Source organism: Enoplosus armatus, chromosome 18 (assembly GCF_043641665.1).
Source record: "Enoplosus armatus isolate fEnoArm2 chromosome 18, fEnoArm2.hap1, whole genome shotgun sequence".
Lineage (NCBI taxonomy): Eukaryota > Metazoa > Chordata > Actinopteri > Centrarchiformes > Enoplosidae > Enoplosus > Enoplosus armatus.
In genome coordinates, this window is record NC_092197.1 from 14,338,765 (window position 1) to 14,353,670 (window position 14,906).

General features: G+C 42.8%; 1 protein-coding gene across 1 annotated transcript in view; it reads right to left on the reverse strand.

Annotated features, from left to right (window-relative positions):
• Positions 1-14,536, reverse strand: part of LOC139301659 (paralemmin-1-like) — a 58,588-nt gene extending 44,052 nt beyond the window's left edge. Inside the window, exons 1-2 of the mRNA XM_070925101.1 lie at positions 14,473-14,536; positions 4,543-4,623 (exon numbers count right to left, since the gene is read on the reverse strand). Of these exons, the coding sequence (XP_070781202.1) occupies positions 4,543-4,623; positions 14,473-14,523 (132 nt within the window). The 5' untranslated portion in view covers positions 14,524-14,536. The remainder of the gene's footprint in view (positions 1-4,542; positions 4,624-14,472) is intronic.
• Between the last annotated feature and the right edge of the window lie 370 nt (positions 14,537-14,906).

Genomic DNA, 14,906 nt, shown 5'->3' on the forward strand with positions numbered 1-14,906 from the left:
AAGACAGAGACACTGTGGTTGTTTGGCTCTGCCCATTGACGTTTAACAAAGCTAATGAGACCATTCTGTCTGCACCATGGTGTATTAAATACACTAAGACAACAGGGGTGAAAGTGCCAATCATCTCACCACACAGGGGTAACTGCTTTCCTTAATGTTTTACAGATGAATGCCAGGAGCTGTGTGTTTATGTCACTGACGTCTGGGCTCTGTTTTGTTACCACAACAGAGTTGAGCAGGAACACTTCGCTTCACCTTTGGCTGTTTACTGTAAAACTGTTGCTTGGCTCTAAGTCCTAGAGCTGACAATTAACAGTATGAGTGCCTCCACGTACACACACACACACACACACCACACAATGAGGTCTGCAGAAATGATTCCAAAGCATTTTACCACCTGCTGTCAGAATGTGGCAGCGGAGCTATTTGTTTGTTTGTGTCCGCGTGTGTGGCGGCTGCACACCCACATAGCCGAGCTAACCTCACATAGATCATGTGCGTCACGTATTAGCCAGAAATATTTTGAATGGGACTCAAGTTCCACAACCTGTTTGTCAAGTAGACTGAATGAATGCACTTCTCCAAAATCCAATTTATCCATTGAATTGAAATGTAAACATCACAGAAACTGAAATACCTTTGGATGATTATAGTTTTCAAGGGTTAATGTTCCCTGTCACACCTTTTGCTTTGTAAATTTCAACATGGCTCATTGCTCATTTTGTCCTTGTCCAAATCATGAGGATAAAAAACGCCTCTGTGTCTGAATTTGAAGACTGGAGTTAAACTTTAAAGTCAAACTGACTGGTGCTGAGCCTGTGGGGCAGTAGCTATCAGCCCTTATGCTGCTAGTGATAGTGCTAGTGACACCGTACAAGCAGCTAGTTGCAAGTGACTCCATAGGACGAATAAAGATCATGGCAATATTCTGTAAGTGAGGTAAAGAACCCATCATGGAAGCAGAGGAGGATGCTGGCCTGTAGCTGACCTGGACCTCTGACCTCCCTGTGGAATTTTATCACTAAAGTACTACTGTACAAAAAAAATATCATTACATGTAAATAAAGTTTTCTGGACCGTTTCGGCAGTCAACAAAACGGTGACGAATACAGTTGTGTAGGATAATTGACCAGTTGTTTCCTCTGAGAACCGGCCTGCTCTCTCTCACCCTGTTTAATAGACTTTCCATTTCCTGTTGAGCTCTGACACACAACCGCTCGGAGCTGGACTCTTAAAGGGAAGGTTTGGGGTCGTTCAGAAGGTCTATGCTATTCATCAGAAACTGAAATAACTGACCAAACATCAAAACGGCAACATACATAACTTCCTGAGGGAAAATCAACTCTATATTGAGGAAACCAAGCGTCAGCAGAAAATGCTGGGTAAGGTTAACTTTACTCTGAAATCATCACGATGTTTACATGGTCCCAGACTCAGATCAACGCCTCCAGTCTGAGAGGCTTGAATCATGCAGCTCAGAGGTTCTTATCAAATCTCCAGGCTCCAGTCTCCATTTCCTCTCCCAGGCTACTACGTCTCTGGAGAGCCGACTACAAAGCCTGCTTCATGCTGCCTGGCTGTGTGGCACTCAGAGGTAATGGCCATTAAATGGGACTGTGTGACCAGATGCTGATTACATCTGGAGTTCAAGCTTGCTGGTGTTGTATGCAAGAAAACTAAACAGGGCAGTACACAGGCTCTGTAGGGGCTCCACTCCCGTTTAGCTCAGTGGACGATAGGGCAAACATGTTTGAGTTAGGGTGCATTAAGATGATATCTGTTACTTCTTTTCATTTTTCTCTGGGGAGCATGGGAAGAACAAAGGGAATAAGATCCATCCAATAACGCCATCTCACATATTTATGAGGAGTCTTTCAGACTTTTGAGTTTGAGATCTGCAGGTGGTGCTCCCGTCTTTGTTCACCTATGGTGGCTCGATAAAAAGCTGGTAATGTTGGTTGCATCATTTCCTGTTCAGCAGGAAAGAGCTGGAGAGGTCAAAACTCCAGCGACACTTGTTGTATATAGAACAACTTTACACTTTACAGAAGGAGGGAGCTGCCAGACACCAAGTGGGGCGCTGAATAAGGCACTAACCATGAACTGTTGTGTGTCAGTCCCCATCTCATCCCCTAATGAAGACATAAGATGCCCAAAAATGATAATAAAAAACAGACATAAGGTGTTTAAATCGCAAAGCAAATGGAAAAAGCTTCTGTGGCCTGGATATTTGCTGAATTATTATCAGCCCGTGACAAAGAGTAAACCCCTTGAGGATCTCTGCAATGCAGCATTGATTGAATAAAACAACACAAGCTAGTAGTCTAAAGTGTAGTTACTGCAGTAATCTGAAATGTCAGCAGTTGATGTCATATCTAATTTGTTATGATTATTACTTTCCATGCAGAGTAACCAAAAAGAGAAAGGAAACGAAAACAGACTCTAGCAGAATGAAATGCATCAGCGTTACATTCAAGACACACACAAGAAAATGTGTAAGTTATATAATATAAACGTAAAATTGCTACAATAATTTGTACTTGCAAATGCTTCAGGCAGTACTAGGTCAGTAACAGTAAACTGACGAGTAAGGCTTAGATTTGTTTTAATGTATGTTTTGCAGCTGAGCCCAGACTGCAGGAACCTGGACTCAAGACTGTGAACAAACCTGAGCTTAACCTTCATAAATAGTTGTACTGCATTGAACACACTGCTTTAATGGTGTCAAACACGCTGCACACATGGCTTCAATCAATGTTTCTCTTTTGTCGATATTTCCACGAGTGGGTGTTAAATGCTGGAAAACGCCTGCATGTCGGAATCAAACTTATTTAATAAAGGACTCATTCATGCCAAGTGTGTGTAAAGGCTCTAATTAGAGAATGGAATGTATTTTTATTGCAAATATTACAAGCTGGCTACCTCAGATACAGTATTTGTAGTGTAATGGGTTCCCACAGCCGTTTCCCCACCCACCCTGCATCTGTGAAACAATTCTTCTTAGCCATCAGCAGTCCACTATGCAAAAAGTGCAACAATATTTTTTCTAGAATTAAACTCACTTTTACTTATTTTTGACTGCATTTATTCACACATACATTCTAAAAATATGATGAGAAACAGAAAGTAGAGTTAAGAAGCAGAAGATTTAGCAGAACATCACATGATGGATCAGACGTCAAAATGTATAGGATGACTATATCTGGTGTGTCTCCACCTGACAGGGCTGGTCACGTGTTTTTCTGAGATTGTGTGCGAGGTCAAGGGACACATTTTTCACTGGTTGAAAGGTTCAAGAACTCCACATAAATTACTGATGCCCCAGAGCTGTTCAAACTCGCAATCTGTCAGCAGTTTGTGTCCCCGTTTACGCCGCACTTGCTATTTGAACATCAAATCAGTGTTTACTTGAGACAAAATCTTGGCTTACCAGTAGCGGCTGGCAGTAATTATTAAGGGATATGTTTATGCGTGTTTGTTTTTCTGGAAAGAAGAAGAAAACAGCCAGGCCCATCCTGCTTGGCCGAGGTAAACTGTGCTCTAACAGGCCTGCACACCAGGAGCCCTGAGATTTGGATGTTTGGATGGAATGAACCACTACCTGTCAGCCAGAAGCCCACTCACACATTTATCCGTGCACACAAGCGCACGTACGCTTGGAAGCAGTATGTAGGCACAGAACAACACTGTAAAAGAAGGCACATGACGTTTTGTGAGCACACTGTCTCTTGATCTCTCTGTACGACATTTAGGGTCAAGGCAAGAACTATGTTTGGAAGAGGGAAGAGGGATTGAGTAGATTAAGACAGATGAATGGGTGTCACGCACACATCTGTAAAGCTTTCTTTGTGTAGATCATTATTGACTCCATCCCTCCGCTAACTTCTAACCCTAATCTGAACTCTCTACCTCACCTTCACCTTTACACTGACCTCATTCTAATCAACCATAAACTCAATATCTGACCTTAAACTAGCTGTTACCTCAAGCGATGCTTCATCCATTATGTCTCACATACAGTAGCCCGTACTACTGCAATGTTTAGCCTAGTTGTAGACCAAACAGTAAATGTGTCATAACATATTCAGGCAATGAATATAAAGCTGTAAAAAACATAAGTAAGCAGAGAGGTCCAGAAGTACATTATAATGCATAAATATATATATATATATATATATATATCCCAGCAGACTGAACATTTTTTATGCATGAAAGCCAGTTAGAATTGAGTATAAATATATAATTTAGTGGATCAAAAACCTTCACATGGGCACCGTCTTTGCACCATAGTCAAAATTGAGCAAAAGTTAAATTATGATCATTGTCATACCTTTTGACTTGTGACAATTTATATGGCTGAGCGAATTCAAAATGCAGAACTAGGAATGAGTAGCCTGACAAAAATAGAAGCCATGTGTCATCAGCTATGTGCGCTGAATACGTTGGGAACAAACTGAATGAGGACAGATTGTAGATGGGCCGCCTGTAATTTCACCAGCAGCAAGACCCCCGTGTTTTAAAAATACTGTAACACAAACCAACCTTGAGATGCTGTAGCTGTAACACCAGGTCATCCAGCTGGCTCCTTTTGTCTTCAATCTCAGTTTGCCGTTTTCGCTTCTCCTGAGAGACAAAAAAAACAAAAAAACAGAATCAAACTCCACTCAGTTCAATGTTTCATTGTTGTGGATTCATACCGTCAGGAGTTTCATTAGGTGTTTTTATTGCAGGGCAGTGGGAAAAGCGTGGTGATGCACTAATGCACGCCGTTGTATTGATTGATTGTCTTAATGTAAATGTTCATCATCTGGAAGACAAGATCCCTTCGGGGCAATTAAGGTTTTCATACATTCAATTTAAAAGGTGAGCAGCTTCTTATGGAGTCTACTGTCAATTTAAACGGATACAGTGTTGTTGTCTACTGGGTGGGTGTCTACAGTCTCTGGTTTCAACAATACAGCAGACTAATGAGTGAAATCAGAAATTAACACATCTAAGACAGATAAAAGATAACATATAACAGGCTATAACTCGAAGAATATGTTTCTGAAAGGATATATAAAAACCAAAACTGAAATATTCCACAATTCCTCTCCACTACACTGACTCCATCTGTACCGTTAAACTTCTCATTCTGGAGAGGCGGAGAGAAAAATAATAGGAAGGAAGTGAAGTATTAGAGGGGTCTGGGGTCAGGGCTTATCACGGGTTGAGGGGGGTCAGGGTCCACAGGCTATCTAAAGCGGAGGGATTAAGCCTGAAGCCTCTAACTGGTGCTGAGGTTGAACTTGAGGTGAGTAGAACAATCCTTAACTTCATGTGGAGATGAATGAGGCTGACACTTGGAGAACGGTGAGTGGGAGGTTTGAAACCAAAAAAACCAAAAAAGAAATACTAAACAGACTGAGGCGATGTATGCATGGGAATATAAACAAAGCAGATCCCAGTACAACCCTGTTGGGGGCTGAAGGGCATGAGATACTGCAGATGAGTATGTGGCTTCATATCTCTCTCTTTCTCTCTCTCTCTCTCCCTCTCTCTTTCTCTCTCTCTCAGTGGGAGCAGAACGAGGATTTCTGTAACGTTTCCGGCTGCCTAAATATAACCATCAGGGAAAACCCCAAAATGTGAATAAACGTTGGACCGCCTCTCAAAGGGAGTACAACTGAGCGAAGAGTGACACAGAATGGAATAAAGAGGAGGACTGAGTATAGAGTAGCAGAACAGATAGAACAGAGCTCAACAGACTGGCATAAAGAAAAACAGATCAGACTAGAATCGAAGAGTTGTTGGAGTTTCAGGAAACATGAGAAAATTGAAAAAAAAAAAGTTTAGGCTGGAGGACTATTTTCTCAAATTTTTTCTGAAAGAGAACTCCTTAAGTTTACATTTTCCTGACATGCGACCTGTTGTGGTCGTGTGAATAATGATTGTTGTCTCTCAGAAGTGAAGGCAGAAGTACCGTGACATTGTTATGACGCTGGAGGGTTAGGGTTAGGAGGCTGGGGTGGAAGGTTGGGCATACAAAAGCATCTGACATCTGACTTTGACACCAGAGACATGCTCTTTGCATCCCTTCTCCCACTAACAGTCAATAATGACCACAACCTTTCCCTGACTGTAACCTAGTAGCTGTAGTCGCCTAGACTTAACCAAACCATAAAGGTGGCAGATCAGAAAATGGTCTTATGACTTGTTATGGTGAGGCACTGAAAAACAATCTGTTTTGTCATATTTTTTGATCATTCTGAAGCCTTTATTACAGACAGTGGAGAGGTGACAGGAAATGAGGGAGAGTCCGGCCGGGATGGGTATACAAAGCATCTGACCATTGTGGTTCATGGTTGAAGTCTTAACCCTAAACTACAGGGGCACCATTATTTTATCTTTTAGGAAGGAGGAGGACTTGTTCAGAATGATATGCTGAGCTGTCTTCTTGTTGCAGGAAATAGACATAGCTTTTTGATGCATAGGAACACAAAATCTGAAAATACTTTTGAACAGATCTAAAATCAGGAAAAACAAGACACACAGTACACAGAGAACAGAATAAAACAACTTGAGTTTAACAGTCTATCAAACACATCACAAAGCTGCACACAGAGTGTGAAAACATCTGCACCAAACCTGAGGTCATCTCTCTCCCTGTCACCCACACACACATGTACAACCACAACCACATACACACACATACACACACACACACACACACCGCTGCAGCCTACACAGCAGCAGTTCCCATGGCTTGTGAAGTACAGCCAGAGAGCCCGAGCAGAGGTATGGCCACCAGATGTCAAGGACTGTTAAGGACATGTGGTCGAGGAATGGGCAAAACAAACACACACACGCAAATACACATCAACAGAAACACACAAAAGCAAATACACTCAGATACACACAGATAGGTAGACACTAATATATTCTCTACATAAAACTCAGACAAGTTGTGTGTGTGTATTCTGTATGGCCAGTGGACAGAATACACACACACACAAAGACGGATGCTTGACATTCACAGATCAACTGTGGTTTGAGTGGTTTGCATCACATTGCAGAAATAAAATGTATAAATTGGGCACCCCCATCCACCGCAATGTTCTGCTGTATCTGTATACTAAATGTAATACTTTATTTCAGTGGTTGTTAAACTATCCTAAAGGCCTTTTTAGACTGACAATAGCTCTGCGGCAAATAATTCATTTCATGAGGCAGCGCAGTGGGGGTGCCTGCTGCAGAGGGATGTGGGAAAGAAACAAACAAACAAAACAAAACAAAAGGAGGGTAGTATGATTAAAAAAAAAAAAGCTGACACTGCCTCTTTTTTTGCAGCGCAATGCAACATAATCTCGCACCACACTGCACTGGCCACTCAAATGCTGTTCATTGTGGCCCACATGCATTGCAGGTACTGTAGAATACCAAGTAGTGTACTTTTCAGCAATGTGCCTATTTACCTTTTATCTACTATCGAGATGGAGAAGACATCTTAGCAGCAGTAAAATCTTAGACAAGTGCTGAAGTCTGAACACGACAGCCTTGAATTGGCAGGGAGAAAGACCCCGAGCCCTGCTCTGTTCACTGTATTTTCCCCCAGAGAACACATCCTCCTCCTCAAGAAAATATGTTGACATTCTTGGTGACACACTCATGACTTCCCACACTCTGACTCACTGAGTGTTGGGCCCCACTTGGCTTGCTGCAAAGCTCTTATACAGAGGACATCACTTTTTTCACTACAGTTGGATACAAAGTTCTGTGTTCAATATTTAAAATGGTTAAGCCCCATTGGAGACTTTTTAACATTGTTGTTGGTTTGTTGTTAGCTTCACAAACCAACCAAATGTCACATGGGCTGGACTGAGTTTATTGACCTCTCATCCTGCAGGGTTAAACATTTTGGCAGTGGAGAGGCAGCAAAACTTTCACTCTTCTTCTGTGGTGTTCACACCAGAAAAGACAGAATTCAAGAGGCCCTTCTAAACTTAACCTCTTCCATTTTTGGGTGGTTTCCTGTAGTAGATCTGTGTAATGTTCTCAGCCCTTACAAATTGTTCAACATTACTTTTGTTACTGACACATGGCCTCACAAATGGCCTCATTCTCACCTGGACGAAACCAAAACCAGATAAAGAAGCCAATAAAGGAGCCAATCCAGACTGGTATGAATATGAATGAATTAATCATTAAATGCTTTATTTGTGCTCGAGTATATATATATATATGTATATAGCGATTGCATAGCTTCCATAAAAAAACATAAAATGTACATAAACACATGCAAGCAATTGACTGCAAACACACACCTGCTTTCTGCACTACTGATACATATAAGCTCACACGCCCGGCATGAGGTCACACAGACTTGATTGCAAAGTGGTAAAGAAGTGATGTAACTCTGTTTCGATCTACAGATCTGCTGGTGTTGAGATTGTGAACAGAGGTGCGCTACAGATCAGATGGGTCACATTGTGCACATGCCAACACACCCAGCAGAGACATCTCACAGTGAAGATCATCTTCCACTCCACGGACAGCCATATCTGAACGCTTAGAGAACAGAGACTGAAATGGACCTGCTGTTCAAATGTCATGGGTTTGATTCTGCACTTACAGCGCAAGAAAGATCTTTGGATAATAGTATAAACCGTGAGCCAGCACTCCCTGATTATGAATGAATACATTTAGTGTCGAAACAATGAATCGACAGAAAATCAATCAACAAGGGAATGAAAATAATCATGAGTTGTGGCAAACACCTGCAGGCCTTCAGTATGAAAATGTCTGTTTGCCATTAGTGGTGACTATGAGTGTCAGACAATGCTAATTTGTTGGGTCTAGAGCGAACAGACAACGCTAACCTGGCAATTCCTTAGCCAATGGTGGTGTCGATAAATGCAAACTTCAGCACATGGCTGAAATGTCTTGCACGCTGTTGTCATTCGATAGCAGCAGGTGGTGACTAAACTCATCATGTCCATATTGAGGAGAGACACGAGTATGTATACCACATGGACGTACACATACACAAACAAAACATTTTTTTATTATTCCTGCTTCATGAGTGAACACACATTGCCACTGCTATCAGCAAGTGTTATTAGGAGAGTAATGAGAGCAATAATGTGTTGTCTGCTAAATGTACTTTTGTCTCTCTACCCTCTACAGTATCTCTCTGTCCTGTCACTCTGCACTGTTTACTATCCAATTAAGCTCAAATGTCATGAAAATTATTTCAAAACCAGCAGCGCCCACTAGAGCTGCATTCCAACCTCTCCTGTCTCTGTGAACCCTGACCCCACACACACACACACACACACACATACAAACAGGCATGTACACACAGACACACACACACAAACACACCAGAATGTCCAGTAGGTCCAAGACAGCTGCTGCTAATTTTAGACGACATGTAATGCCTGGCGTGCCCCAGACCCCCTACTACCCAACAAACCACACCCACCCTCTTCCCCCTCAAAATGACTTTGCCCCAAGCGCACTCCCCACCCCCATAAAGCGGTGAAGTCCTTAAACCAAGCCTCCCCTAGCCACCTATCCACTACTGCCTCTCCAGGATCCAATCTGCGCTGTTGGTAGTTGGCAACACCCACATTTCCAAATATTCAAGACCACAGACACTAATTCAGGAAGCCTATCGGGCCTTAACATACACTGAAACTGATGCAGTGACTCCAATGATTCATCACACACCAACAGCTATGTCTTTGAGCCGTCTGTATACAGTATTTCTGTTCATGGAGCAGATGGGGGCTATCTGACAACGCTTTTTGTCGACTGGACCAAATAACCCAGTTCACATGTTAACTAAACAAAAGCTTAAAAGATGGCCAACATCTGTTATATAGGCGGGAAATATTTGATTTTGCTGCACTGTTGAACACCATGACAGGGATGTGTCTGGTTTAGTCAGACATGTGTCTGATTGGGAGCAAATAACTGACACAGGGAGAAACAATCTCTCACAGAGGTTGTTTTAGGCTATTCTCGTTGCTCTGCAACACACCGTTTCCATTACCTACTGTAATTAAACTAAGATTGCAAATAAAAGCAGACGACAGAAAGTTAAAGGCTAATCTGTTCACTGGAAAACTGTAAGAACTGCTTTTTTCCTTCAAGGCATTCAAAATGTTTGTATTGTTTAATATTAGCCTAATGTGTGCACTCACAGTAACAGTTCAGTAACAGGTATGTTTGACTTGGAGCACAAAGCAGTGCCATTAAATCTGAGCCCCATGATTCAGAAGTGCAGAGGAAAAAGCACTTAAAGTAACAGAAAAAGGTGGAAGTGTGTTAAAAATGTGATCACAGTCTCAAGTGTTTTTATTATCAGTAACTCACAGTTAGGAGAAAACACTTGACTCCATTTTGGTAACCTCAATCAATATTTTCCAAATTGTTTTCAAGGGTTCAATGCTGACAATATGTCAATCTATAAGTAAGCAAACTGCACAGACTGAAACTACACATGCCTGCAGGCTGCCCAGCCCCCCACTCTATTTACCTCTTTTAACGCAGCCCATTAGCCCGGCCCTCCACTGCATGCCGCAGTCACAAATCTCAGCGTATGCCAAGGTCTAGCTATAGCACCCCCCTCACCCTCACCCTGCCCCACTCATTTCCCTCTGTTAGACCTTGCTAAGTGGATCCAGAACACTGACCAGCTTCCAGAAAGACCCTGAGTAACACAGATTAACTTCTCAGAGCTCATCCAAGGAGATCAACCTGCGGTTGAATCCAGGAAATAATACAATTCATAACTGCATATTAGTCTCGCAGAATTGTTAGTAATACTCATAAAGCAGCCAGAGAGGCAACACAGATTTAGAGTTTGAGCTGAAGATCTTTTTGCAATGAAATATCTCTCCCACCATGTTCTCAGTGCCAGCAGCTGTCATTTCCTCATTCTTTGTCTTTCCCACAAACACACACATCATCTCACTCATCATGCACCACTTCCTGATTCCCCTTTGACTTGGCCCCAGACGATCTGCGGCCTTGTGTGCGTTTGGGGGGGGGGGGGGGGGCAGCTAAGAGTCCAAAGGGCTGAGGTCATCTGTGTAAACATATCACAGACACTACAGAGAAGTCAGTGAATGAAACTGTTCATACAGACACACACACACACACACAAACACACACACACATATATATATGTATTTTGCCGTGCTGCTCGCAGTTGGCAGGCCACATGGGCAACAGTTAATTAGAAAGATGAAGCACTCACCATTCATTGGCTGATCTCAAAACCACACAAATTGGGTTTTGGTGAACACACAAGTTCACATGAATAAAAAACACACACACGCATAATCAGTTTTTTGAGGAACCCGGACCAGGCTGTACTCCAGCCGACCGCCATAATTACATGTTAATAATATACCAATTACAGGTCTGGGTTTAACAACATGACATCACAACTGGTACCCTAATCTGACCAATTAGTAACCATGGAAACCTGCACCGCTGGCAGCTTGACAGGCCGTAATCACTATCAGACTGTGGGAATCTTTGTATGTGTGTGTGTGTGTGTGGCGGACAAATGAGCCAATTGACTAATCAACTCTTAGATTAAACACTGGCAAAAGTCCCACCCTTTGTTGTCCCAAATGATTAGCGCTCTCGTATGTAGCAAACAAACCAATCAGTAACACATTCTTTCAGTCTATACGGAACTAACTCAAACGAGAACCATCTTTGCCATGTTCAAAAAAAAATGCAGGAATTAAACTACTGTAAATAAATTGCGCGGTAGCTGAGAGACGCAGTTCACAGCTCTTCTGGTCTTTCAATAATTAATAAGTAATAAAAAAAGTACATTCAGAAGAAAGTTACATAATGCTTGCAGGCAGTATGTGGTCATTCTGGAGCTGGGTGATATATTAATACAATTAATTTACATCTTTGTTTTCTTGTACGATTGAGAGGGTAACATCGATGATAACTGGCGACCTGAGTAGCTGTCTAGAGTCACATTTCTGTAAACTGTTGCACATGAAGATCTGAGGTTTAAATCGTGTTTTCATCTTTTAGCATTTGTGCAGAAAAATAAATGCATTAAAATCATGAATTACCCCCAGGCTTGAAGATAATCAGATAAAATGTTTTGGCCCTTTCGCACATATTCACAACCGAAACTTGAAATAAGTCACTTTATGTGTTCTGAGCAATTGTAAAGAAGACTTGTGTAAATTCTCTATAAACGCTGTCTCACTCCGACTGCTGTGATGGAGCAGATAGGTATATCGTCCTTTCTGCTAAGCTAAGAAAAAAAAAAAGGGCTGGTGATTCACAGCCATTAGTGCCATGCTTTATTCATGAGCCACAGAGCACATAGACCTGCCTCTGTGGTAAATGAACATTGGAATGACAGCTGCCTGCTTACCTGACAGTTATTTATTTTTGGTCCAGTTCAATAGTAAAGCAAGGCACTCAAACTTAAAGTCCATATGGCATGTCATGAGAACCAGATTCATTAGCTGTGCGTCCATCTGAAGACACAGAGCTGACTCTAACCCTCTGATTTTAGAGGAAGCGTCCAATTTGGCTCGAGATCTGCTAAAGTATTGAAGAGGCCAGACACTGATGGTGATGACAATGAAATCTCAGAGAATCAATAATTGATGAAATCATTAGCATGTCAGCTGCAGACCGGAGACAGCGTGTGTGTGCGTGTGTGTGTGTGTGTGTGTGTTTGCATCAATCTGCAGGGATTCAGTAATGCTTATTCAGAAAGCCAGAAAGCCAGAAAGTCAGTCAGACAGGTCAGAAAGAATATCACCATCCTTGTTGAAGACAAAATTGAAATTGAAATCCCCTTTGAGATGCTCTGGGAAACTTCGACCAGCTTCTGTATTTACACTGAAACCTGCGCTGGCTGGCTGATGCTGAGGCTTACAGAGTGCTTAGCTGCCTCAGAGAGTTGTTAGTACTATTAGTGCAATAGTAACCCTTCTCTATTTAAGTGCCTGGTAGGACTTAAAAGCTATTAGTGCAGTTATTTGTCTTTGATACAGCGTACACACACACAGAGCTGAGACAAGACAGATGCTCATTTGCAAGAGGCAAAGAGGCTCAAATGATTTATTTCTTTTCAACACAATGTCACAGCTCTTGACACTTACAACAGTCCTTCAGGGTAGAGTTAGACCTGAGAGAGCTTTCTTTGTAGCGTTTATGACAACGGCCACCGGAACATTCTGCAGTTTCTCTTGGCCCGGTGCAACAAACCAAAACTCATTTACATGATAAGATAATCAATGATTTTGTACTGTTTTGCAGGAATGATGCAAGAAACAGAAATGCTCGTGAGAAGTTTCCGCTCTCTTTACTTAAGTGCCTGACTGGTTTAAGTACATGCAGCCTGGTATGGCTGCCATGTTCCAACGTGGCCAAAATAGCTTCTCCATCTGCTGCTGCTGCCGCTGTTCCCCCCACTTGCGTGTATGAGTGTGTGTTCCTGTGCCTCTGTGCGTCTTGAGTGTGTGTGGTATGCTGTGGTTCCTCGCTGGCGCCAAATTTAGTCCCAGGCAGTGAATCCCGGGTCCAACCATTGCTCTGAAGTCCTACCAGCACCGAGCCAAACACTTCAACAGATGCATAGGTCATCATGAAACACAACGACGGGCATCGAAACATATTCTAGACCACCTCGCAGCTGAGATCCTTGGAAAGATACCCTGGAAAGCACATACACCTAAAAACCTCAGACTTCTGGCCAAAAAGAAAAAAAAGAACTGATTTTCCACCAACTTTTCTCTGAGTTGGTTTCTCCCCCCCAAAAAAAGACATGGAAGAAGATGAAAGCTGACACGAACAGCAAGACAAACACAGCAGCGCAGGATTGAAGGCTGGTGAGGCAGTAAAGCGCATTACAATGGGTGCAACAAAAATTGTTTTGTGCCACCAAAATGGGTGTAGGAGGCTATGATGTCATGCTGGAGGGCTCCCAACACATTATTCAATTTTTTATTTAACGACCAAAAAGGAATCTGACACAGACTCCTCTAAGCAGGTTATTGGCTTCAGAACCACCATAAAACACAAGGTCAGACCACCGCTGCTCCACGTTTAAATTTCAGCCAAGATGTTTAGTTCAATAAACTTGGACTTTGGTAAGGAGCAAAGAGGCAAAGACAGATGCAGATACTTTTTACCACCCTCTACATGTGCTGGACGTGAATGGAACATGAATGAATAATGTGACTAGGCAGACAGAGCATGTCAGAGAATGAGAGAGAGAGAGAGAGAGAGAGAGCGGGAACTAATGTTGCAGGAACTCTGAGGTGCCAGACAGTCAGGCGAGATATTGTACTGTGAATGACAGAAAGAGATGAAGTCAAGGTGAGCCGGGGTAGCCATGAAAACCCTCATGTTTTTAGTCACTGACAGACTAACAGACAGCAAAGCAAACAGACAGGAGGCCAAAGACAGTTTAAACACACTCCGACTTACCGCCAAGGCCTGCAGCCGTTCTTTGTGGAGCTGAGCCTCCTCACACGACATCCTGAGGGGGAAGCAGGGGAGAGGGGGGGGGTGAAAGGAGAAAGGAGACGTGAGATCTGGGAAGACGGAGAGACAGAGAGTCCCTCAGCCAGAGACACAGAGGCCGAGAGGGGAAAGGGAAGTAGAGGAGAGAGGGAAGAGAAGAAGAAGAGGAGGAGTATCCAGACAGGGTCCTTCCTCAGCAGTAATCCAACCAGAGAGAGGAGACAGTGGGAGAAGCTGCTCGCACTGAGAGGACGCAAAGATCTCTCAGTCACTGGCCATGTGCCTCACACTCTGCTCGCATTCTCTGTCTCTCTATCACCCACTCTTTCTTTTGCGCTCTCTGTCTCTCCTCCCATTTGTCCCCTCCTTCCCTCTCTCCCTCCCTCTCTTTTTTAGGC